The sequence below is a fragment of the Sceloporus occidentalis genome, unplaced genomic scaffold, assembly GCF_023333645.1.
Source record: "Sceloporus occidentalis isolate IW3139 unplaced genomic scaffold, rSceOcc1.0.p SCAF_6, whole genome shotgun sequence".
In the NCBI taxonomy this organism is placed as follows: domain Eukaryota; kingdom Metazoa; phylum Chordata; class Lepidosauria; order Squamata; family Phrynosomatidae; genus Sceloporus; species Sceloporus occidentalis.
Genome location: NW_028316986.1, coordinates 31,489,052 through 31,513,786, shown reverse-complemented (window position 1 = coordinate 31,513,786; position 24,735 = coordinate 31,489,052). Strand labels below are relative to the sequence as shown.

General features: G+C 37.6%; 1 protein-coding gene across 7 annotated transcripts in view; it reads left to right on the top strand.

Moving 5' to 3' along the window:
* BICRAL (BICRA like chromatin remodeling complex associated protein) overlaps positions 1-23,772 on the top strand; it is a 41,007-nt gene extending 17,235 nt beyond the window's left edge. For all 7 annotated transcript variants that reach the window (XM_089529208.1, XM_089529205.1, XM_089529206.1 and 4 more), the window contains 10 exons: positions 3,780-3,828; positions 3,918-3,986; positions 5,732-7,411; positions 10,446-10,533; positions 11,872-11,972; positions 13,291-13,352; positions 13,490-13,635; positions 14,007-14,101; positions 16,401-16,503; positions 19,451-23,772. In XM_089529208.1, the coding sequence (XP_089385334.1) occupies positions 3,780-3,828; positions 3,918-3,986; positions 5,732-7,411; positions 10,446-10,533; positions 11,872-11,972; positions 13,291-13,352; positions 13,490-13,635; positions 14,007-14,101; positions 16,401-16,503; positions 19,451-20,247 (3,190 nt within the window). In that variant the 3' untranslated portion in view covers positions 20,248-23,772. The remainder of the gene's footprint in view (positions 1-3,779; positions 3,829-3,917; positions 3,987-5,731; positions 7,412-10,445; positions 10,534-11,871; positions 11,973-13,290; positions 13,353-13,489; positions 13,636-14,006; positions 14,102-16,400; positions 16,504-19,450) is intronic.
* The last annotated feature ends 963 nt before the right edge of the window (positions 23,773-24,735 follow it).

Below are 24,735 nucleotides of genomic sequence, written 5' to 3'. Positions count from 1 at the left end.
ATGGATAGACTTGGATCTGAATCCCCCCCCCCCCCGGGAACATAAGAGGTCCCACTATTCTCAGTGGAAACATATCCAGTGGAAACACCCTGCTAGATAAAAGGCATGTGTGTGTGTGTGTGTGTGTGTGTGTGTGTATGTTGATTTTTGCCATTTTAACCTTCTGCCCCCAACATCTGATATTACCTTCCTTACTGTTTGAGAGTGATTCCCAGCATTCCAAAGCTTGTTTTAGGGAGCAGAGAGCAGTGGAAGGAAGGAAGAAATGATGAAAAATGGTAAAACTCTGCTAAGCACAAATGTGTATTCAGTTTGTGATTGGTAAAAAATATAAGGCTGATGCATACCACTTAGGAGTAAATTCCATTAAACTATTGGGTTGCTAGTTTATGTTGCGTTACTATGTTTAGGATTTATATTATGATATATGTTATGTTGTGACTCTCCTATAAATAAGATGAAATTATAATATGTATTTAGTTAGCAGTACATTAATTTCCATAACCCACCTTTTCAATATAAATTGCCTGTCCCAGCATTCAGTATACCATCCCAACTATATGTTATCATAATCAAAGGCATAATAATGAATATTGTCTGAAAGATAATGGGTTCTGTTGGTCATGCGCAGCATCTGGGAAAAAATAATATTAGTAGTAGTAGTAATCACTGCAGATGGAGGTGTTATGCAGTGATTCCCTGCTTTTAATAATACCTAATTAGTAGCTAGAGAAAGATGGGGGCAAGTGGCTCCCAGACCTCCAAAGAACCCCAAGGACCCAGGAGGTCCAGGTAGACACCTTTTTCTTTGGGGGAGGGCATTGAGAAACAGTTATCCTGGGTCTTGTTGAATGTGTGTGTGTGTGTATTGCTCCAAATATAATAATAGAAATTCATTTAGTGAACTGCCTTGATGAATAAAAGACTTTTGTCCCAATACAGAAAGGTAAACAATGAGATGGTCAGGCAGAGAGAATCCTACTGGAAGACCATTCCATAGAATTGTCATCATAATTGAAAAGGTTCTGTGATATGTCTTAAAACAAAGCTGCTCCTTTAAAAAAAATTACCAGAATTTCCATGACCCACTGCCAAGTTTTAAATTAATAAAACAAGAATATATTCATGGGAACTTTTATTCATTAGAGTCTGAGGTTGTAGAGCAAGTTCTGAAGGCAGTTAAGGTTGGCCTTAAGTATCCATGTCCTAGCTGAGGGATAAGAATCATACGTCCCTACACATGTTTTTGAACTATTAGCTGATTTCATTTTTCCAGTAAAAGGGTGGCACGCAATAATGTGGTGTTGAGGAAAACCTCATGGCTAGAATTGGAACTGACAAAGTATTAATGTATATTTTTATGTGTGTCTGTGTCTGTATTGTGTGTGTGTGTATAATCTTTAAGCAGGGAAGGTTATTAGTATAATATGTTTCATATGTTTTGACATTGTATGATTTTTAATCAGTTTTATAGTGTTTTAATATAGTGATTATAAACTGGTTTAAAAACTTTTTGTAAATATTTTTAATTTGTTATGGTAGTTGCCTTGGGTCACATCCTGGGAGGAAGGTGGCATATAAATAAACTAATAGTCAGGAATAATTTGTAGGCATACAGTAACAACAAATAGGAAAGTTTCACAAAAGGCAAAAGATGTTTGATGTTCTTAGTGAGATGAAGTGTATTAGCATCATGGCTGCTGATCTTAGTCATAAAATCAATCATGGCAAATGAAAAGTTACATCCCAGAAAAATATTTTCTGGTGTCAAAGAAGACTTAATTAATTTATTTGGAGCATTTATTTTTCATCTCTAAGCCTATGTACAACAACTTAAAATATTTAGAACATTAAATATAAATGAACATTTTAAGAACAATTTCTTTAAATAGTTGAAAAAGACCAAATAGATAAAGCAGCCAGAGCAACTACACTTAATTTTAAGAAAGGAAGGCTGTGTGAAATGATACAGTCCTAGCTGCACTCTGGAAGTTGGAAGTGATGGAGTCCGCCTGATTTCCTTTGGAAATAAGTTTCAGAGATGGACACTTGAGAAAGCTTTGCCTCCATCATCTTGATACTCACCATCTTAGCCTCTAGAAAAGTGTTAGAGTCACCTCCATCTCAGCTTCTCAATAGTATCTCTCCGTGGTGAGAAATGGGTTCCAGATTATGAAAGTGTTAATTATTAGACATAACAATAGTCCATACCGTTTCTCAGCTGTTATTATCTGTAATTTGCCATGAGGCTATTGCCAATTGGGCAATAATACATAATAAAAAAATAATAAATTTTTATTTCTATCCCACTTTTTGCCAGGCAATCAAAGCGGCGTACAGCAAGCTCAAATACATCCACATATACTGTACATAGTACCCCCCCTTAAAACAAGATTAAACAGTATAAAATTAAAACTAACATGCTAAAATCCAAATAATCCAAATAATAACCATGGGCAGAGTTAGATAGATGGGAAGTCTTATTCGTGGCCGAGTATTTTATTCCGGGAAGGAATTCCTGCCGAAAGAGATCCATCTTAATGGCTTTTTTGAAGCTCTCTAGATTGGTAATTTGACGGATCTCGTCTGGCAGGCCATTCCATAAGTTGGGAGCGGCTGCAGAAAATGTCCTCTGGGAGGTCGCCGTCAATCTGGTCTTTAAGGGCTGTAGTAAATTCCTCCCAGAGGACCTGAGTATACGGGGCGGATTGTATGGAAGCAGGCGATCCCTTAGATAGGTTGGGCCCAAGCCATGTAGGGCTTTAAAGGTGATAACCAACACCTTGTACTGTGCCTGGAAACTAATAGGCAGACAGTGGAGTGACTTCAATAATGGTGTTATATGGTCAATATTGGTGTTATATGGTCATATATTGTCAATATATGACAAATGTAAACAAACAAACAACTAAGCAAGCGGGCTACATACAGCCTCTATGGAGGTTATGAAATGGCATGGCAACAGAGAAAGACACAGAAGAGCTATGCTGAAAACACTAGTTTAGATGTCTCCAAAAATCTCTTTTGAGAAGACAGAAAACCTCCAGATGCTATGTGATCATTAGTCAGAAATAACCTTTTTAAAATTAAATATATAATGGCAAGTGCCTTCTAATCTTCCTTAATTCTTGAAATGAGGTCTATCCCCTAGAGGTCTCTGGCGAACAGTGCAAATAAAATAAAATATAAAAATCTAGAGCTAGTTGTTGCTGTTGTTGTTATGTGCTTTCAAATTGTTTTTGATTTTCAACTATACAGTAAATGCATTATGGGATTTTCTTGGCAAGATTTGTTGAAAGGAGGCTATTGCTGTTGTCTGAGGCTGATAGGGTGGGACTTGCCGAAGGCAGGTTTCCGTGGCCAAGTGGGGATTTATACCCTGGACTCTCAAGAGTCCAAGTCTAACACTGAAACCACTAGATGTGGCTCTCTAGAAGCTGCTCCTGCCCACAATTATTCCTGGAGCAGACATAAATAACCATGATAATAACAGGATGAGAGCTCTTTTTAAAAGTTTTAATGGAATAATTGATAGTTAAATAATATTATAATATAGTTAATTCAATTTATGCTGTTGCTTGTTGAAAATAACTCAGGTTTCTGCTTCTGGTTGAGTGTTCCAGATTAGGTATTTGGGGACCACAGTCTCATTTTTCAGATTGTATAATTTAAAGGGACTTTAGACATTTGTGTCAGTTTTTTTTGTGTAGAATATGAAAACAATTGCAAGCATTTTAGAGTTGTATATCTCTCATCTTCCTTTTTTGTGTTTTTTAAAGAGATACACAGGCACTGAATTATTTCCTCCATGGAGCAGGCAGTAAATCTGTAAGTCATATTCTGATGTATTAAATGTAGATCTAATTTTAATAGCTGTACTACTGTTAATTAATGTTATTTTCTCTGTTCTGTAACAGAATAATGAAGACTTGACTAATGCAGGATACTCTGCAGCCAACTCAAATTCCATTTTTGCCAATGCTAGTGTAAGTATATAAGAAAAATGTTGAATTTTATTTTGAGTTTGCAGTTCTAGCTTGTTATTTTGGTACTGTTTGTAATTGAATAGAATAGATATAGGATTTGATTATCTTATAAATCTGTTTTGGTGTGTATGTGTAATTTTTAAACAGTGATTTCCAGTAGGCCCTCTGTATCCACGGATTCTTTATCCATGGATTCAACTGCCATTTTATATAAGGATCACCATTTTACTATGTCATTGTATTTGATGGGACTTCAGCATCCATGGATTTTGGTATCCATGGGGTGACCTGGAACCAAACCTCAGCGGATACCAGGGGTCCACTATATCCTTAATATTTCTGAGTGCAATTCTTTCTCATTTGCACATGTGAAGCATGAGGTATGGAATATTTTGGATACAGAAATCAGTTCTAGTGGTCTAAGGGGGACCCATTTAATCTGAAAGATAAATACTTGTTCCCCAGACATATTCACAGCAAATAATTGATACTGTATACCAGATGATGGGGTTACAATAGGTAGTTGGTCTTCCATGTTTTAGTCCTGTGGGCTCTACACACTCTAGGTATGTAAGTGGATTATATTATGTGCATGGGAAACATCTAGGAGCAGAGGTTCTTCAGGTGCTCTAGGTATAGGTGGAGTGTATTTCTTAAGTGTGTAATAGCTCTCTCATAGAGATGGAAGAGGAAGTTGGCTGACGTGATGCTCTTGATACTCTCATACCTGGCTTTAGTGTAATTAAAGAATTCTGTTTTTTTGGTGTATCAGCCACATCCCCATTTTGTGATCCAGGCTGGTAGTTCCAGTATTTGGTGACAGGAATATTGTGTCCAGTTCTGGGCACCACAGTTAAAAAAGGATGTTGAGAAACTGGAACGTGTCCAAAGGAGGGTGACTAAAATGGTGAAGGGTCTGGAAACCATGTCATATGAGGAACAACTTAGGGAGCTGGGGATGTTTAGCCTGGAGAAGAGAAGGTTAAGAGGTGATATGATAGCCTTGTTTAAATATTTGAAGGGATGTCATATTGAGGAGTGAGCAAGCTTGTTTTCTGCTGCTCCAGAAAACAGGACCTGGAACAATGGATGCAAGCTGCAGGAAAAGAGATTCAACCTCAACATTAAGAGGAACTTCCTGACAGTAAGGGCTGTTTGACAGTGGAACACACTCCCTCGGAGTGTAGTGGAGTCTCCTTCCTAGGAGGTCAGAGGCTGGATGGCCATCTGTTGGGGATGCTTTGATTGAGAGTTCCTGCATGGCAAGGGGTTGGACTGGATGGCCCTTGTGGTCTCTTCAACTCTACGATTCTATGATTCTATGATTTTAGGATCATTACCTTTCCACCCTCTGGTCATCTATTTCGTTTCAGCCAGTCAGATAAGTTAAATTATATGTATATGAGTGGGGTCCTGATAATAAGATTTTACGTTGAAATGCAAGATTTAAATTACAACAAAATGTAACATTTTATTGTTCATATATTATTTACAAAATGTCCAAAGAAAGCTATCATTTGAATTAAGGTAAGTGTTTTACTTAATTTCATTTCCATACCTTCTTCAAAAATGCCAGTGTCTTGCATCCTGCTGTATGCTTGTCATGTTTAGTATTGGCAGTGCTAGCGTGGCATTTTCGAGGAATGTTTTGAAGGAGAAAGAGGAAAAAACATAGTATGTAACAATCGATATTCAACACAATTTTAAACAAATTGATTTGATCTATACCATTTTTTCCCTTTTAGAGCTCTGACCCTAAGTCATCAATCAAAGGTGTGAGTGGTCAGCTTGGAGAGGGGCCTAGTGATGGACTACAGTTGCCAAGTAGCCTTCAGTTTCTTGATGATGAACTTGAATCTTCTCCATTGCCTGATCTCAGTGAAGATCAGCCATTTGATATCCTCCAGAAATCTCTACAGGAAGCTAATATTACTGAACAGACTTTGGCAGAAGAGGCTTATCTGGATGCCAACATAGGCTCCAACCAACAGTTTGCACAAACTCAGCTTCATCCTTCCTCATCAGCATCTTTTACTCAGGCTTCTAATGTTTCTAATTACTCAGGTCAGACGCTGCAACCTATAGGAGTTACTCAAGTGGTTCAGCAACCCGTTGGAGCATCTTTCACAAGCAATACAGTTGGTGTGCACCATGGCTTTATGCAACATGTGGGGATCAGTGTTCCCAGCCAGCATTTGTCAAATAGTAGTCAGATTGGTGGTTCTGGACAGATACAACTAATTGGTTCGTTTAGTAATCAACCTTCCATGATGACCATCAATAATCTTGACGGATCTCATATTATATTGAAGGGTAGTGGGCAGCAAGCACCTGCAAACATGAGTGGTGGACTCTTGGTTCACAGACAAACTCCTAATGGTAACACATTGTTTGGCAACTCAAATTCAAGTCCAGTAGCACAACCTGTAACTGTTCCATTTAATAGTACAAATTTTCAAACATCTTTGCCTGTGCATAACATCATTATACAGAGGGGCCTTGCTCCAAATTCTAACAAAGTTCCTATCAATATTCAACCAAAGCCTATTCAGATGGGTCAGCAAACCACCTACAATGTGAATAACTTGGGAATCCAGCAGCATCATGTGCAGCAAGGAATTCCTTTTGCTTCATCAAACTCACCTCAGAATTCAGTTGTCGGTCCACACATGTCTGTTAATATTGTTAGTCAACAAAACTCAAGAAAATCAGTTACCCCCCAAGCAGTAAGCAATGCCAGTGGTAGTATTGTTATCCATTCTCCAATGGGACAGTCTCATGCACCTCAGAATCAGTTTCTTATACCCACAAGTCTGTCAGTAAATCCTAATTCAGTTCACCATGTCCAGACTATAAATGGACAGCTTCTTCAAAATCAGCCTTCCCAGCATGTTTCTAGTCAAGTATCTACTGATCATGTTATGATAAACAGGAACTCTGCAAATATGCTAAGAACTAACCAGTCATATTCAGGACAGATGCTGAATAATCAGAATGCTGTTCAGCTAGTTTCCGGTCAGACGTTTTCAGCACCTGGAAGTCAAGTTATAGTAAACCACGGGACTTCTCAAATTGTTAGTGGCCAGGTTCCACTACAACAGTCATCTCCTGGTGTGTTACATTTATCCCCTAGCCAAGGAAACATTTCCCAAAGTAGAACGAGCTTTACCACCATGTCTCCTGGACAGTCAACCAGTTCAAACAGCCGATTTACTGCTGTGAGTTCTTCTGCCACAGCACATCCCAGCATTGGGCCCGCAGCCCAGACTGTTGCTTCAGGAGGAAATTTTGCTGGTGATCAACTTACACAGCAAAATAGAATGCAGTTGGCAGTCAGTGTTTCACATCGTCTTCCAGTTTCTTCTTCCAAGTCTGTCAACACCTTTAGTCACACATCAACCCAACCACAGTTTTCGTTTTCCCAGGTACAGACTCATGCATGCTTAAAGGGTTATAATCATTGTATTTTAAGAAAACATTTTAAGAAGCTTGTTTGGCTGTTATTGTATGACCTGACCTTCCAACTTGTAAATATTTTGTATATTTTTTTATTGTTTTGTAGATGCCCAGCTTCACAAAAAATCTGTAGAATTCATGTTAACATCAGTTTTCCTAGGATGGAATGATCATTTGTATGAATTCAAAAAAGCTTGTGTTTGCTAAAAGTGATACCATAATGTTTAGATATTAATTCATTTAAAATGCAGGCTATATTTAAATAATAGTTTTGTAGAACAAGACTCAGTTTGGAGTGTGATGCAAGCATGTACACTTTCCCTTTCTCTTCTAGTGCAATCAAAAGGAGATTTGGAAATTTTTGCTCATGTTTGGACAATTGACCATCTTGAAAAACTGTAGTTATTCTTAATTATGGGCAGTTGGAAGAAACCAACTTCAAACTGGTTTAATTTGTCATCATTAAGATCAAACATATTGTAAATATATTTGGATATAACATAAATTGCTGTTTAAAAATGGAAGAAAAAGATTCTAGTATCTTTCCTTCAGCTGCATTTAGGAAGAGAGAGAAAGGACGATTACACAATTGCAAATCTCGTTTTCAGCTTGTCACACTAAACTATCACTAAAATATTGTTTAATGCAAAAGAAGGAATGTGGTCCTCCAGATGTTGTTGAACTGCAATTCTCATTAACTGAGCCAATAAAGCAAATGGTGAGTGACTATAGGCATTGTAGTACTAATAAATCTGGAGGGCCACGAGTTCCCTACCTCTGGGTTAGTGTGACATCTCAATATGGCCATTGTCTTTCATTATAATTTGCAATTATTTTAAAAAATTAATTTCTAAAAAACAGAAATTGTTTTTACCATTTTATATAAGGGACACCATTTTACTATGCCAGTGTATTTAATGGGACTTGAATATCCATGGATTTTGGTATCCATGGGGGTTCCTGGAACCAAATGGCCACAGATACCAAGGTAACACTGTAATTACCATATATACTTGACTGTAAGTCAACTTTATGTATAAGTCGAGAGCAGGCTTTGGGGGCAAAATTATGGATTTTGATATGACCTGCGGATAAGTCAAGGGTAAAACATAGGGGCATGTTACAAAGGATGTAAAGGACAAAGCAAAGGAATACAGTGCCAAAGAGCTTACAAAATTCGAGTGGGCATAACTCTTTGTGGTCACCCTAAAGGTTGGGTGGATGAGAAAGGAACTATGGTAAATTGTGGCTACATGATGTGTTCTGGATGTGAACAGACACGAGCAAGGCTAAGAAAATGCACACACTTGTCAAAAAGAATGAAAAGCAAAGCAAAGAAAATGGCGACAACAGCAGTTATTATACTCTTTAACTTTAATATGATAACTCTGCTTGATTTTAACCCAGAAAAGCTGGCAAACATACACAAATGTCTTATTTAAAGCCTGTCAGTTCTCCTTTGATAGGAAGCACCAAAGAGCTGCCACCAACAACATTTTGGCCCCCAAACATTCAGAAAGATCAGGAGTTGCGCTGCAGCAGAGAGTAGAAGGGGTCAGTCCTTCTTTTAGGTGCTCCTGGGATAGACTAAGATCTCGCCTTTTGTCATTCTACTCAGAGGAAGGGATAGTACCTTTTTTAAAAAAACGTGAAAGTATGATACTTACATTCACCTGTAGATAAGTCAACCCAGGTTTTTGGGTCAATTTTTAAACTAAAATTTCTTGACTTATACATGAGTGATCATAAGATTTGTTGCAACAGCAGGAAAATTTCTTGGAATGGGTTTTGTATCTATGATAATATTCATAATTCGTTTAGAAGTAATAATCTCTGGGCCTGAATAGACAGGGTAAAATAAAGCTGCTTTGGGTCACTTTGGAGGTATGCTCTTTAAATGATGCTTGTGTCCTAAGAGGCCGGAAGCCACACCAAAGCCATACTCCAGTCCTAAATACTGGAGCGCAGCTTCTGTCCTCTTAAGATGTGTGTGTCATTTAAACAGCTTACCTCCAGAGTGGCCCAAAGCAGCTTTATTGTGGTCTGTCTGTTTGGGCCCACAGTCAAAGAAACTACTGTATGGTTTATTGGACAGAGATGATTGTTGCAGTGGTGCATTTCTCTCTCCCTCTTCCTATTTCACTTGTGTGGCAAAAATGAACACTGTAGAGTGTGTTAAAGCATAGTTTCCCATTGCATACCATTTAGAAAACTTGTTTAATCTTAGATTACAAACGAGAATATGGAATTCTGTTCCTAGTTTTATATACTGGTTTGAAGTCCATGATGAAAGCACACACATATAACTTTTTCTTGATTTAATAAACTAAGAATAATGTGCCTGAACTGTCCTACATACTGTAGATGTGTGTACCTGTTCAAATAGGATTTGGGGGCTATAAATAGATTTAACGTACCATCTGCAGCCTGACCTCAATAGTCTTCAGAAGCGAATGACTTCACAATTCAAAATCAGGATGCACACATCAAGAACATACAAGACAGTAAAAAACTGGTTCCATTTCTTGGACCCCAGACCAGGTGGAGACCCAAATCTCTGCATACTCCTTCTATACCCAAAACACCATGTAGTGGCATGTATGTCATTTGCCAGAGCAGAAACTTAAAAAGGAGAGTGTCAGATAAATTCCTGATTATTTTTGCATCATATGTGAGTGTCGTAACAACCTTGATCCTACACTTGCTGAATTGCATGTAAGCCCAATTGTATTCAGTGGGCTTATTTCTAAACAAATATGCACCACCGTGTGGCTTCAACCTGAATAAAATTTCACTGATGATGTAATAGTGAAGCTAGAAATGGCTGGATTATTGGGTAGAAATCTGTCAGATAAATGAATTCAAATACTCCTTGCAAAGATTAATGTTACCAATAATACAAGCTAATAAAATCAGACTTAAAGATGTTTCTATGTGGGACTTTAGTTTTTAGTTACCTTTTACCTTTAATTATCAATGTGGTAATCTGTGGTGTCTTTACAGGCTCAAAAAAAAGTTACAAACCTGACCTCTTCAGGTTCATCAAAATCACAGGATAGCCTGAGACAACCTCCGCTAACAAGTCTTCTAGGTAATTTTTAAAATAGTTATCCCCAACTTCTTGAGTATGAAATTGATTTCTCTTTACATTCCAACAAAAATGTTTTGTGCTCTTGTCTTAAATATTATTTGAAGAGTTTGAATTCATAGGTTAATATTTATAGTTGTGCTTTTGTGATGTTTACATAGATATAAGATTAGACATATGTATAGAAATAAAATCTGCATAAGGTTAAAAGATGAGAAATGACAAACACTTTATAGATTTCCATGTTCCTTCAACATATTTAATTGGTTCCCATATAACTGTCAAAAGAGATGAATGAGTTTAATAGAGTACTCATCATGCAGTGATATATATGAAAATGTAGTGCCAGAATAATAGAGGGAAGGCATGTATATTCTGGAACTGTTTCCTAAAATTACTTAAACAGTAATTTCTCAGAAACATGTACTTGCATGCATGATCTTCTAAGATGTTTACCTTAAAACATGATTGGATTCCTAGAGTGTGCCTAACTTGACGTGGGAGACAAGATTGGAGGAGAATCTCATAAAATGTTTACCATATATTTTCAGACAGATAAAAGTCCTTCAAACATTCAAGAAAAGATGTAATGTTCAGTGGTAGAAATACAGGAATGTGTCTTTTCAAGAACTGATGGAATGTTCTTGTAGGACCAAAAAGATAGAGACACTACCCCACCAGCTAAGTTACCAATTGCCTATGAGACAATACCGTGAATTCTGTGTTTCCACATCAGCAGAATCACTGGGTTTGAATGGTAACACTTTTTTTCTCTGGTGCTGTACAGAGTTTTGGCCCCAGAGATTCTATGTGGCTAATGCAGCCTCGCATTCTATGGAAGCTGCACATCCCAGTGTTAGGTGTTAGGGCTGCAGAGGTTTCTCAGGGGCTCAGAAGCAAATTTCAAGGTTATATCTCCACTTCTGATGTGAGATCGTCACTCTTTCTTGATGGTGGGGGAGATCCGGTCTGTTCTGAGGTCACTGACATGCTCTGTAAGACAAGAGGATTGCATTATTAGGTGCTCTTAGGTTTCACTGAATGACAGGTGCTAACATGTATGCTTGTATCTCACAGACTCATAATATGGATTATCTCATTAGTTTATAAATATTTGTACATTCAGTCCATTAATTGTAAATGTCTCTATATGACAACTGCATGTTGTACAATACTGTGTATTATATGGCTACAGCTGTTATATAAATGCACTTCTCAATACACATCTATGCTTAAAGGCAAATATTTTAAAACCATTTATTCAACTGTTTAGGCATTATGTTTAGAATTTTGTTCTGTTTTGTTTTCATTGAGAATTTTTCATAATGCATGTACTTACAGGACAAGATTCAGGGGGCAAAACAATACAACAATCTGTAGGAACAGCTCTGCCACATCAAGAAAAAGCAGGAGGGCCATCTCATGTCCAGTCAAATATGCAGGTATGAACCCCCCCCCCCCCCTTTTACATGTACATTGTAGTGAAAAATTTACTAGGCTAATAGTACACCAATGATTTCCTTTTTATATCATTATATATATCAGGAGTGGGCAACTTTCAGAGGTGTGCCCATACCTTTCACTGGATCTCGAGTGACTGCCCATGTTTCTTGTTGTTTTCCCTCTTCTCTGTTTTTTGAGATCCAGGAGGGGCCTTTTTTCAAGCAAGAAATAACTTGCATTTTTGGAGAGCAGAACCCTATATCTAAAAATAGGCTAAGAGCAGAAAACCTTCAAAATGTCCCCAGTAGCCTTGCAAGGGTGCAAGGGGCCTTTTAAATTCAATGTAATTTTTGGGGGGGATGGGGACCTACAGTTTGCCCACTTCTGCTCTAGATAAAAATAATTATCAGTAATGATCAGTATTCCATTAAGAAAGTTTGCTAGGGTATTTTATTTTAAACATTACATAAAACTAAAGAGGCAGAATATTTTCAAGTAGCCAACTGATCACTTGTTTCTCAGCAGAATCCAGTAATCACAGTTCATTATTTTTATGTAAAGTTTGTGCTTGTTCATTGGTGGAATGTCACTACAGTACTAATGTGACATTGTGATGTGTCATGTAGCATTAATGTATCTTCTGACTATTGCCATTCTCGTGTTAGGCACATGTAGTGTTGTGTGGTTCAGCTTTTAAAGTATACAGCATAATATTGTGCTTCTTTATTTATAGATATATCCTACTGAGATGGGACATATTAATAAATGTACTCATGGAAAAGCATACATAGAATTGCAATCTTTTGATAAGTCAGACTTGTATATTTAGCAATACATAGTCATGCTATATAAGGGATGTGTTAAGACGCCACTTCTGATGATTGGAAGATTGGAAAGTTCGCAGTACAAGGCCTGAGTGCTGCATGATGGGGTGAGCTCCTGTCACTAGTCCCAGCTTCTGCCAACCTAGCAGTTGGAAAACATGCTAATGCATGTGGATAAATAGGTATCACTTCAGAGGGAAGGTAACAGCATTTGGTGCAGTCATGCTGGCCACATGACCACTGGCCTCGTCTGCGGACAACACTGGCTCTTCGGCTTGGTAATGGAGATGAGCACTGTTGCAACTCGACATTCATGTCAAGGGACTACCTTTACCTTTAAGTCATGCTACTTGTATCTTACAAGAAAATGTTTAGATAGTTTGTATTGATATTTTACAAGAATTTTATTCCCACTGGGTAATGTACACAAAACTGTAACTTGTTTTTATAAAAGTAAACTATTTTATTGTAATATGATATATGTTGAACCTAGGTGGATGGTCATACAATAGGACAAAAGAGACCTGCTGCTAAACAGCTAACAAAAGGCACCTTGTAAGTTTTTGTTGTTGTTGCTTTATTCATACTTTAACTTTAAAGAGTTCCCCCCTCTGTTACTCTCAATTTTTATCACGTTTTTGCATATCTATGGTCTTATAGTAAACAACTGACAATAGTAATCTTTCCATCAGTATTCTACAACAGTTGCAGAAGGACCAGACACATGCTGTAACCCCTGATAAAAGTCAGTTTAGATCTTTAAATGATGCAGTCCAGAGACTCCTCTCATATCATGTGTGCCAGGGATCCTTGCCAACAGAAGAAGACTTAAGAAAAGGTAATGCTCTCTTTTCAAATGGTTGCAAAAACTTGTGCTTGTGAGTTTATAAATAAAATGGATGACATTTTATTTATTATTAATGGCATCTGCTAGGTAAATGCATGGAGGAGGAATTGGAAAGGCTTGTTTCAGTTATGAACATTTATCACCACCACCACCACTATCACCACCATTTATTTATATAGCACTATCAATATGTATGACACTGTACAAGTAAAACCAAAAAAAACGGTGAACCCTATCAAAGGCATACAATATAATATATAGAAAGAGGGAGGGAGGAAGGGAGAGAGGAAGAGGAAATGAAGGAGTAATACAAATATAAAATTATTCAATAGAGTCTAAATGTATTTTCTATGTATTTTCAGTCGATAATGAATTTGAATCTGTAGCCACACAGCTTCTGAAAAGGACCCAGGCTATGTTAAACAAATACAGATGTCTGCTCTTGGAAGATGCAATGGTAAGACTAATAAAACAGATGGATTTTATGTTACTTACACTAAAATGGCATGATTAACCCTCGTATGTATGTAAGCTTTACTTTAGCAAATACCATGGATGAAAACAGGTCAGAAGGCTGATCTGGAATCAAACCTGTGTGAGTGTGAGATTTAACTTTTCCTCTTATTGTAAATAGCAGGCATGGGGCAGGTGCACAATTCTGATAGGGACCTCAGTGGCAGGAAATGGTTTAAACCCACTCCCTTCACATGTTATTTGTTAAAGAAAATTTTTATGTGTCTGGGCTAATTATGGTCCAAAACAACTGCAGAAATAATCCAGTTTGAGACTGCTTTAACTGCACTGGCTCAATGCTAGGGAATTCTGGGAACTGTAGTTTTGTGAAACATTTAGCTGCCTCTGTCAGAGAACCTTGGTGCCATAACAAACTACAATGCCCAGGATTCCCTATTATGAGCCAGGGCAGTTAAAGCAGTTTCAAACCAGATTATTTTTGCAGTGTATTTTGGACCTGTGTGATTAATGTCATACCTAGTTTGGCCTACAGCCTATATGTGTCTGTGTCCCCATATGTATGTATTTATATGTGTAGCTTTCATCTAACTCCATGGCCCAGCTCTCCCAACTCAACATTCTTCTTTAGCCTTTCAGTAATAAGAGTTTACAAAAACATTCTAAAAGAAAAAGGAAATATTGTCATGTATTGTGAATTTTTTGCACCAACACGCTAGGGACTTTCAGCTGTTCTCTCTGGTGAGCATAGTCCTCTGCTGGAGACATTAATGACAGGCAAGGACTATGAGGCTAGGGAATTGTCTGTCTCCCTTTGTAAGATATGCTACTCAAATTTTCCTGGCAGTTTCATAGTTAGCCATGCGGGAATAGCATAGTCTGAGCAGGAATATTTGCATGGTAATTCAGTCTTTCTCTGTAGGCTTCTTAGAGACTTGCTTCTCAAGAGCAATGTCACAAAAGTACTTCCTTCTCTGATGCATTCAGCTATTGATTATCTTTAGTTGCTGTGAATATATTATATAGGTAATTCAGAAGGTAGATGGAGAGAGACATCTTCAAAATGGTGTCTATGGGTTGGTACAGACCGACACAATATGACAGTTTCCCAGAGGTGTGGGGGCGTGGCATATGGATGATGCATAGCCTGATGTCGTCCCGAAACTGGCATCACGCAGCCCGCCTGCCCAGATGGTGGGCAGCGTTCCGGTGCACAGGCAGCATGGCATTCATACACCACACACCGCAGGAATGCTGAAAAGGCACTGCCATGGCAGAAAAGCCACCCTTTTTCTGGCGCAAAAAGGAGTGGCATTTTGCCGCCTCTTTTTGTGCCGGAAAAAAGCTGGAGTGGGGCTGTGGCATGTGGTTGCTGCAGCATCTACCTGGCTTTTGGGACCAGTCTGTTTCAGCCTTTCAGTTAAAAAAAAATCTATCATGCCTTTTCATTACCAGTAAATCTATGATGGCTAGATTGCTACCTCCCTTTTCTTTTAATCTGCCATGACATTAGAGAGAATCTTGTGGGCTGCCTTAAGTCCCTTCTGGGAGAAAGGCGGCATAAAAATGAAAATAAATAAAGAGAGGAGGTGGGGTGAGAGAATAGGCACCCTGTGCAAAAGTCCTGAAAACTTTGCTGTCTCTCTCACTCACGGCTTTAAAAAGGTGAACACACAGTCTTTTAAAAGCTGCTCAGAATATGCTTGATGGGAAGTGGTGCAAATATTAACAGTGTCAATATGCCAGACTATTAGGGGGCAATGCTTATTTTGGCATGAGAACCATTGAAAGTATGTAATTATGATCACCCTTTGGCCATTGGGCTCCTTCCTGCTGGTTAGTGGGCATCTCCAATCATTATGGTTGTACCCATTCACTGAATTTGAAAGTTAGGATTGTTCTAAATGTTTTAGAGCAGTACACTTTATTTGTGAAGTGTATAAAATAATTGGCCATTTGTTTAAAGTACTGTCTTAAGCTTTAAAATAATACATTTGCTAGGGGTGACTCACTAGGCAATAATATACCTGGGCATATTGTGATAGTCTGTGAATTAACAATGACCATTTAGATTAATTACACAGCAACAATTTAGATTAATGTTTTACAGTGAATGCCATACTCATTTTTTTTCTGTTTTAAACAAAACTATAATTAATTTTCAACCTGATTGTGTCTGTTGAATGGACAATGATATTTTGTAGTACTGGTAGAGATTCATGCTGCTTCATGAACCTGAAAAAGTGATACTTTTTCCTAACATAAAAAGTGTTTTTTCCCCCCAGAGGATAAACCCTTCTGCAGAAATGGTCATGATTGACAGGATGTTTAACCAGGAAGAAAGACAATCTCTGTCCCGTGATAAACGTCTTGCAATAGTTGATCCTGGTAGGATATTACTGTTTCAGAACTAATTAAACAAATACAGATAATGAATTCAATTGGTATAACATTGCTGTTTTTAACCAAAAATAAAGTTATAATGTTGGAAAGGATTAATACTTTTGGATAATAGGTAATTATCCACACCAATAATAATATTTATTTATAACAACTTTTAACATCATCCCCACCATCATCAGTATCTGGAGACTGGGGAACCAAAGGGGGAAAATATTTTCTTTCTTGGAGGGAAAAGAGTCTAGGGTTTAAAATATATGCAATACAGTACTATTCTATTTGTGAAGTCTAAATTTTATTTACTGCTTTAATGCTACAGTCCTGTATGGACTTACTTGGGAATAAGTCCTACTGAACACAGGGGGATTTCCTTTAAGTACCTGTGTACAGGATCATGCTGTTAATAAGTAGTTCATAATGATAAAACAGGTATATTTATTGGGCAAAAAATGTTTTAGCATTCAAATAAAAATACTTTGAAAACTGAGACTTGGAACAAAATGCTGCAGTATAAAGTGCTGCTGTTCAAGTTTCCACCCTCTGTTTTCCCTTCTCTCTTTTCTCCCCCCTCCCATTTTTCTGACTCCCCCATTTTGTGTCTCCCAGGCACTATTGGGCTATCTAGATTTCCCCCTCCAAATATTAATGTGTATGTCCACATGATGTATCCCCTCTCTACTCATAACTGGTCCCATTTTCCTTATATAAGGTTGGCCACAGCAAATTAGGATTGCTGTTAGTACAGTTAGCCCTCTAAATCCATGGATTCTTTATCTATAGATTCAAGCGTCCACAGCTTGAAAATATTATATATATAATATTCTAGAAAGCAAACCTCGATTTTGCCATTTTATATAAGACACCATTTTACTGTATGTATTTACCAAAGGCCCATTGTATACAGAAACAAGTCCTATAACTGAGGTGTTCATTATGGGTACTCCTGCTCGATCCCAGCCATTTCTTTCATTTTTCTTCCCCGAAATTGCTTTGGTCAAAGACTGTAAATAAAATTGATAAAATTGATTTGATTCTCCTTCCCTGCAATTGCATTTTTTCCTTCTAACAATTATTCAGCATTCACTGGTGACTGAACATGGTTAGTCTTCTGGACTATGTTTCTACCTCTTTTATAGTGTTTCTACAGATGTGTCCCACGTGGTAAATCTTGGGATTTCTCTTAGCTGATGGATACCTTCTTTTTTTGTTGTTGGTGGTGCCATTTTGGCTATACAGGCTGATATTCTCTTATCTGAAATTCTGAAATCCAAAATGCTCCAAGATCTGAAGCTTTTGGTGCTACAACACAAGTAGTGTAGTATGTGCATTTGTGAGGCTGGAGAGGGATGTGAGACTAGAGATAGATGTGACCAACTGACCAGGAGTGCCATTGCCACCTCCTCAAAGGCAGATACAGGTAGCTGGAGGGTCTTCTGTACAGTAATCAGATCTCTTTCATAAAATAAAATGATGTAATATTTGTGGGCTGCAGAGAAACACGAGAGATGTGATGTTGCAGAGATGTGTAAATTTACAGCGCTTTATAAATAAAGGTTAATAATAATAATAATAATAATAATAATAATAATGTGGCTGAAGAGAGAAATGAATAGATTTCACAAACCTTTTTAAAATGCATGATAAATAGAGTGAACCTTTTGATGGATAGGAGGAGGGAAGTGGCACCAGAACCTGGAAGGCGATAGGACCAAGGAAGAACAGTTTTGGCCTGTACCTTGACAGGCAGCCTGAAAACCAAATTGCTCTCTCCCATCACTGGTGCTACCTAGGCTGCTCTTCCTCAGTCCTTTCACCTGCTGGGATAGTTACCAGAAAGTTCACTTTATTTTTCATGCATTTATTTTAAAAGCAGGTTTTTAAAATCTCATCATGTCTCTTTACGACTATGTATCTTTGTAACGTCATGTCTTTGATGTTTTTGTAGCCTATAAATACTATACTATTTTATTTTATAAAGGAACCTGAATTACTATAAAGGAGATATTGGGGGAGCCCTCATGCTATCCACTTCTGCCTTTGAGCCAACTCCTAGTTGTTTCTTCACAAGGCAGAAGTGGGCAGCTAGCAAGTATTACAAAATCAAAAAATATTCATAAGCTGAAACACAGCTATTTCCATGATGTCTGAGAGCAGGGAAGGTGTGTGTGTATGTGCACAGATGTGCTCAGCTATTTTTCTGTAGATGGACATGCTGCAAGGATATCGGGGGGTCCTTGGAAAGTCTCTATAGATGCCTGTCACAGGAAAATAGTTGGACATGTCCCAAATAATTCCCCTGTTCCCCATCATTCGTGTCAGAAGTTACATGATATATGTGCATCTCCTGATGCAGGATCTCAGCCCTTATCTTTAGTACCTGCAACTATAGGTAAGAAATAAGAATTCAGTTCTATTTCCTTCTTTCTGGCCTTAATTTTGGTAAAGGAGAATAGTAGTACTGAACATAATTGCAGTTTGTATTGAACCTAGATTTCCCTTAGTCGAGAATCGTAAATTCACTGAAACCATTTGATAGTGAGATATGTACTAGCTATTCTTTTAAAATTAGTTTTCAAGAGACAGATTGAGGATGCGCTACTAGGCCTGAAATAAGGTGGGCCATATGTCAGCACTACTACCAAAGCTAAGAGGTAAAAACTGTAAATTATCTATTATAACAGCCAGGAAGTTCTATATAAATATGTACATATGTGTACACTTACACACACACACACACACACACACACACACACACAAGTTCTTCAAGAAAAGCATTTGCATTTTCCAATTGCAAAATTAATCAAGATTCCCAGATACATGTTCAGGTTAATGATCATGCCAGGTTTTGAACTGTTGAACACTGCTCTGTTTTGTATATCTTACTGTCTTGACATTGCTATAGTTCAGTACTAAATTGCTTGTTCTTAAATTTCAGATGGTTTTCTGACAGATTTTTGCTGTCCTTCCACACAATTTGACAAGATTACTGATGAAACACAGCCTAGTGCAAGTGATCTTCAATCAAGTAAACTTTTAACTTCTCAGAAGCAGACCCAAATTAGAGACAGATCAAGTTCAAGCACAGCAGAATCTTTAAATCACAACAAACTTCATGTAGTGCCTAACAATATTGTGAGTCCACGACAAGGAAACATTTCTGTTAAAAAATCAGAAGGCCTCACAAAAGCTTTAAAATTTGAAAAAGCAAGCTGCTCTCCTGAAAGCCAACATATGGCTGCTTCTGAACAAAAAATGACTGGTAAAGACTTTGACAGGGTGAATGAAAACTCCTTAAGTTCTGAAGATCATTCATCCAAAACTTTATCAAGTGCAGAACATGGTACGCATAGTAAAACTTGTAGAAATACAGTTGATACTCACTCAGAAACAGCATATAATCATTCCCTCCAAGACAAAATGCCTCGGAGTTCTCCAAAGAATGAGGATTTACATCCAGACACGTTGAAAGACTCTGGGAAAACCCCAAAGGATTTGCTGCTGAATAAGGATTTAGAGAATAAATTAAAAAACATAGTGGAAATGAAAAAGTCTGGGAGGCAGCCACAGAATGAGGCAGAGGGCAGTGGCTCTTTAGAATTAGAATATCCAAACTTTTCACTTATCAGTTCACAAGAAAATTGCCTGGAGAAATTTATTCCAGATCACAGTGAAGGTGTTGTAGAAACTGATTCTCTTTTAGAAGCTGCTGTAAATAGTATCTTAGAGTGTTAATAGTTGCAGTACCATGGACATATTTCTCTTAGAAGCAAATGTGAATGACACCACAAGTACAGCCTGGCGTATGTCAAAGGTTACCCTTTCTAAAGTTACTCTGTTCTGTGTTTGAGAGCAATACTCATTCTGGTTACAGTGAGAGATTCAGTAATGGGTAAATGTTAAGAGAACACTATGGTAAGCTTGGCTGCATTTAAACATAAAATAAAATATGGTCTTGCATTATGAGAATGAGTCTCAGTGAGCCACAGACTTGTGTACTCTGGTCTCTTTCACTACATAATTATAGCACTGTTCTGCTTGAACTGCCATGGCAGTGGTCTATAGAATCCTGTTTCTCCCTCTTGGTTTGGTGAGGCAATAAGTTCTCTTGATGAGAATCGAAATACCCCTCCCTAAACTGCAAATCCCAGGATTCTGGAGGATGTTACCATGGCAGTTAGAGGAAAATAGTACCACTATTGTGTAGTGTGAAAGGGCCCAATGAAGAGATGAGAATCTGCATTTATTTTTGATTAATAGTACTTTAGCATGTCATCAGAACCATAACCTGCACAAATCTTCTATGGATAGTTGAAACATACCAGCCTCATAACAGTGTTAGACATTGGCTTGTTTCCACTAACTATAGTTTAGATTAACCATAATTTTATCAAGGTTTAGGTGACACGGTAAGCCATGGTTAATGAAGCAAAAGTTGAACTCTTTATTGTATGGTTTAGCATTACATCCAAAACAGCCCATTACGATACTGCTTGTGCTAAATGTTTCACTGTTACATCTTAAAACGTCAGTTCATTTGGCCCTGTGTAACAAGGTAATATACTGACAATCACAGTCTAGTAACAAGTTTGTGAAATGTCAAAAATTTACATTTATTAGGGGGAAAAACCCCATGCTCTTCAACTACCTGCATCCCTTTTAAAATATGTGCTTGAAACATCCACAGTACCTCTGTTTAGAAATGCCTATCTCAAGTTTAGAAAGAGAGAAAAAATGAAGGAACAAAATTGTCATCAGAATGTTTACAGGGCTTTATACTTCAGGTGATGTTCTATTGCTTCATGAGCAGAAATGAATACATTACAGAATAATTCAGTCTATGGAAAATACCATAAAGTTTTAGTCACTGCAGCATGACAGAAGATAATGCATGCTAGACTAAGCTAAGAGGTGGAAAATGGTGAAGGAAGAGGCTATGATGCAGCCGTGAAATTCTATATAGACACAAACAGTTTGTCAAGAAAGTTGCTTCCATTTTATAATTGGATATAGGGGTGAGACAGATGGCCTTGATGGAGTGGCTTGGAGCTGCCCCATTTAGGCTGACTTGGGGCCGTGGCAAACAGAAGCATGGCCCCAATCCAGCCAGTTTCTGCCTCAAATAGATTTGGGGCCAAAAAAGCTGCCCCTTTATTTCTGGAGCCGGCATTTTGCTGGCTCTGGGGTGTGTGGTGTCTAAACGCCATGCCCCCAAGCCAGCAAGAAGCCAGCTTTACTGGGCTGTCTGTTTCGGCCCAAAGTCAAACTAAGTAGTATAAAGGTTTGTTTTCTATATCAAATATCACAAGCACTTTTATTTGAACATTGTGTTGTTACAGTAGTAATTTATATTTTAGAAGATATTAGCCTTAATCCAAACAATTTCAAGGCCTGTGTTGCTTTTTGCCTTTTTCTACTTCTTATTCAAGAATGTTAATCACCTATAGCGGCAGTCATAATTACCAAAATAAATACAAACCAAAGTTGATCTGCTATCCCATTACAATGTATCTATATCTATATCTAAAAGCATATAATTCATAATCTAGAGCCAAAGGAGCCCCTTGCATTGTAGCATTTGGCTGCTGGTCATGTTGAACTTTATTTATTAATTTATGTCATTCTTCTATGCTGCCATGCTGTATTTGTTTTATTATGTAAGCCTACTTCTGTGCTGCTAGGTACATTGGATTTGTGCTGTTAATATGAGGGATGTAGCATGCTTGGCTGCTCAAAAAAACAAGAGGTGTGTGGTTTGTAAGGCAGTTTCTCTGTCATTTACTGTAACTTCTTATGTATGTTTTCAACAACATATGAAGCTGACTTCATAATAGCCTGGAGGGACAATAGCCCTGATTCAGTGGCTCCTTGTATATACACAGAGGTTCTGAAATATGTTATTTGCCCAGTACTGATAAGAATGGGGAATTCCCTTATGCATTAAAGCTGTGGAGCTTTGTGCTTCACAGTGCAGCGACAATGACAAACTGTGGTTGTCAGTCAGATTGCCAGAATGCCCAGAAAAAAAAGGGGGGGCTGAGTTGCGCTTTCTTTACTCCAATTGGTTTGAAAGAGCTACCTACCTTCTGCTCTTTTAACACAGAACTTCATGACCACTGTGTTGTGACAGCATCGCTATGGAATAATAAAAATAATCAAAGTCAAGAGAATAGTAATATCATTTAATGTTCGGTCTGCACTTACCTGGAATAGAAATATAGAGAGTCTTATTTTGCATTCATTGCTACTTTTTAAAAGTGTCCCAGTTTTAAAATTACACACTAGCAAAACTTTATATTCCTTGGTGACTGTTTTTTGAAATGGCAACTTGGCATTGTCACTGGTTCATTTTTGTACGCAGGGGCTTTGGTACGTATCAGTGATACAGACAGTGCGGCCATAACTTTTTGTTCAAGATTTTGTAAAGGAGTTAACTGTAACCATAATGAGATGTCTAGGCAAGCAGAGCGTATGTTACACCAGTTACATAAATTGATTGAACTCATATCTGGTTGGAATTGTGATAAATTTGAGGCACCTTCAGAGACCCTCCTTCTTTTGGTTTTACCTGGGAGTGTAAAGATTCCACCATCTGTACAGAATATTCTCGAACCTAAATACCAAAACAAAACCTATACATTTGGAATTTTACATGAAAATTTACTTTTAGATAAATTTTAGCCAAGACATCTGAAATGCACTTCATCGATGTGAAATGAATCATATCTGTATTTATCTCAGTATTTTATGCTGGGAACCCACTGAACAAAGTTCAACTAAATTAACCCGGGTAGCTAATGTATTTTATTTATTAAATTGAACTTGATTATAGAGCTCTGAATATTTTAATTGGTAATGCAGTAAAAATATTTTTGTTTGTTGTAAAAAAAAAAGTGTGAATTCATTATGCAGCCCATGGTCCTGAAGCCAGTGAAGGCCATTTATTTGTGCTTACCTGCTTTGTAGGAATGGTCTCTTGACTTCCTGGATGTCTTTCCATATTGTCTAAGGTGAAAACAAAATTTTGGCTGCCAACTTTGAAATCTATCTGATTCAAGAAGGTCAGCATAATTGATCTGTTAAATTTGGGAGGCCTTACAGACTGACTTTACTGAAAGAGGATGTGTCACTTATTGTCAGTGTGGTATGGACTTTATTTGCTTAAATACTTTCATTTGTATAGTATGTCTCACTTGAAATTGCTTTGTATACATTTTGTAAAAATATTTATAAAATGTTTTGTAAAAAAAGTGTAACAAATTGCAGTTTATTTTGTTATGTTGATAAATACTGTTTTAAAGACACACATTGGTATAATATATTGTTAACTCATGGCTAGGAAATATTCAGCTGGTGACCACAAAGTGAAGCAACCATCTGCAATACAGCCAAAGATTTGGGAAAAATGTCTTTATCTGTGGTTGTCTTAATTTAAACAAGATAAATAGTGACAGTTGCAATATATTTTTATTACATGTATATCCTACTTTTCTTACAATATGACAAGTATACTAAGACACTCATGCTGCTGTTTCCCATTTAGGCACAAACATGAATTCAGACCTGTGTAGCATTATTCATAATGTTCCCAGTGCATATCTGAAAGGCATCTTATATTTTAAACATGATAGGGAAAGAGACCTGTTTTGATTTTTATATGTGCCACCCTTAAACACTGCTGTAAATTCTGCTCCCATCTACTTTATTCACTTATTCTGCAATACAAAAATATAGCCGTGTCAGTCTGTAGACTCAGTATGTAGAGAGATCTTGTAGCACCTTTGAGACTTACTGAAAGAAAGAAATTGGCAGCATAAGATTTCATAGACTTCGGTCTACTTCCTCATCAAATGCATCTGTTTGCCTCTAAATCAAAATAGGTTTGACGTGTTTTTTCTTCATGGTGCCTTTTCCTCACACAAATGGGTCTCTTGCCTGTGTAGATCCAAGTAAAAGAATGTTCCAGAGCTAGTAGCTTTTGGGGGAGCCCTTGGGCACCTGCACAAATAGCACAAAGGGTACTCTCAGGTGCTTTCCATCTGTTGTGTGATTCCAGGCTGTATTCCAGGCATACAGCAGTTTCCTTAGAATTTTTTCACATATCCTCCTGTTTTTTACATTTTTCCTTCTATTTTTCCCATTTGGCCTTCCCCCCATTTTTTCCCTTCCCCTCATCCCTGACCTTTGTTGATCCTGAAGAGTAAAGACATAAAACTGAGCACT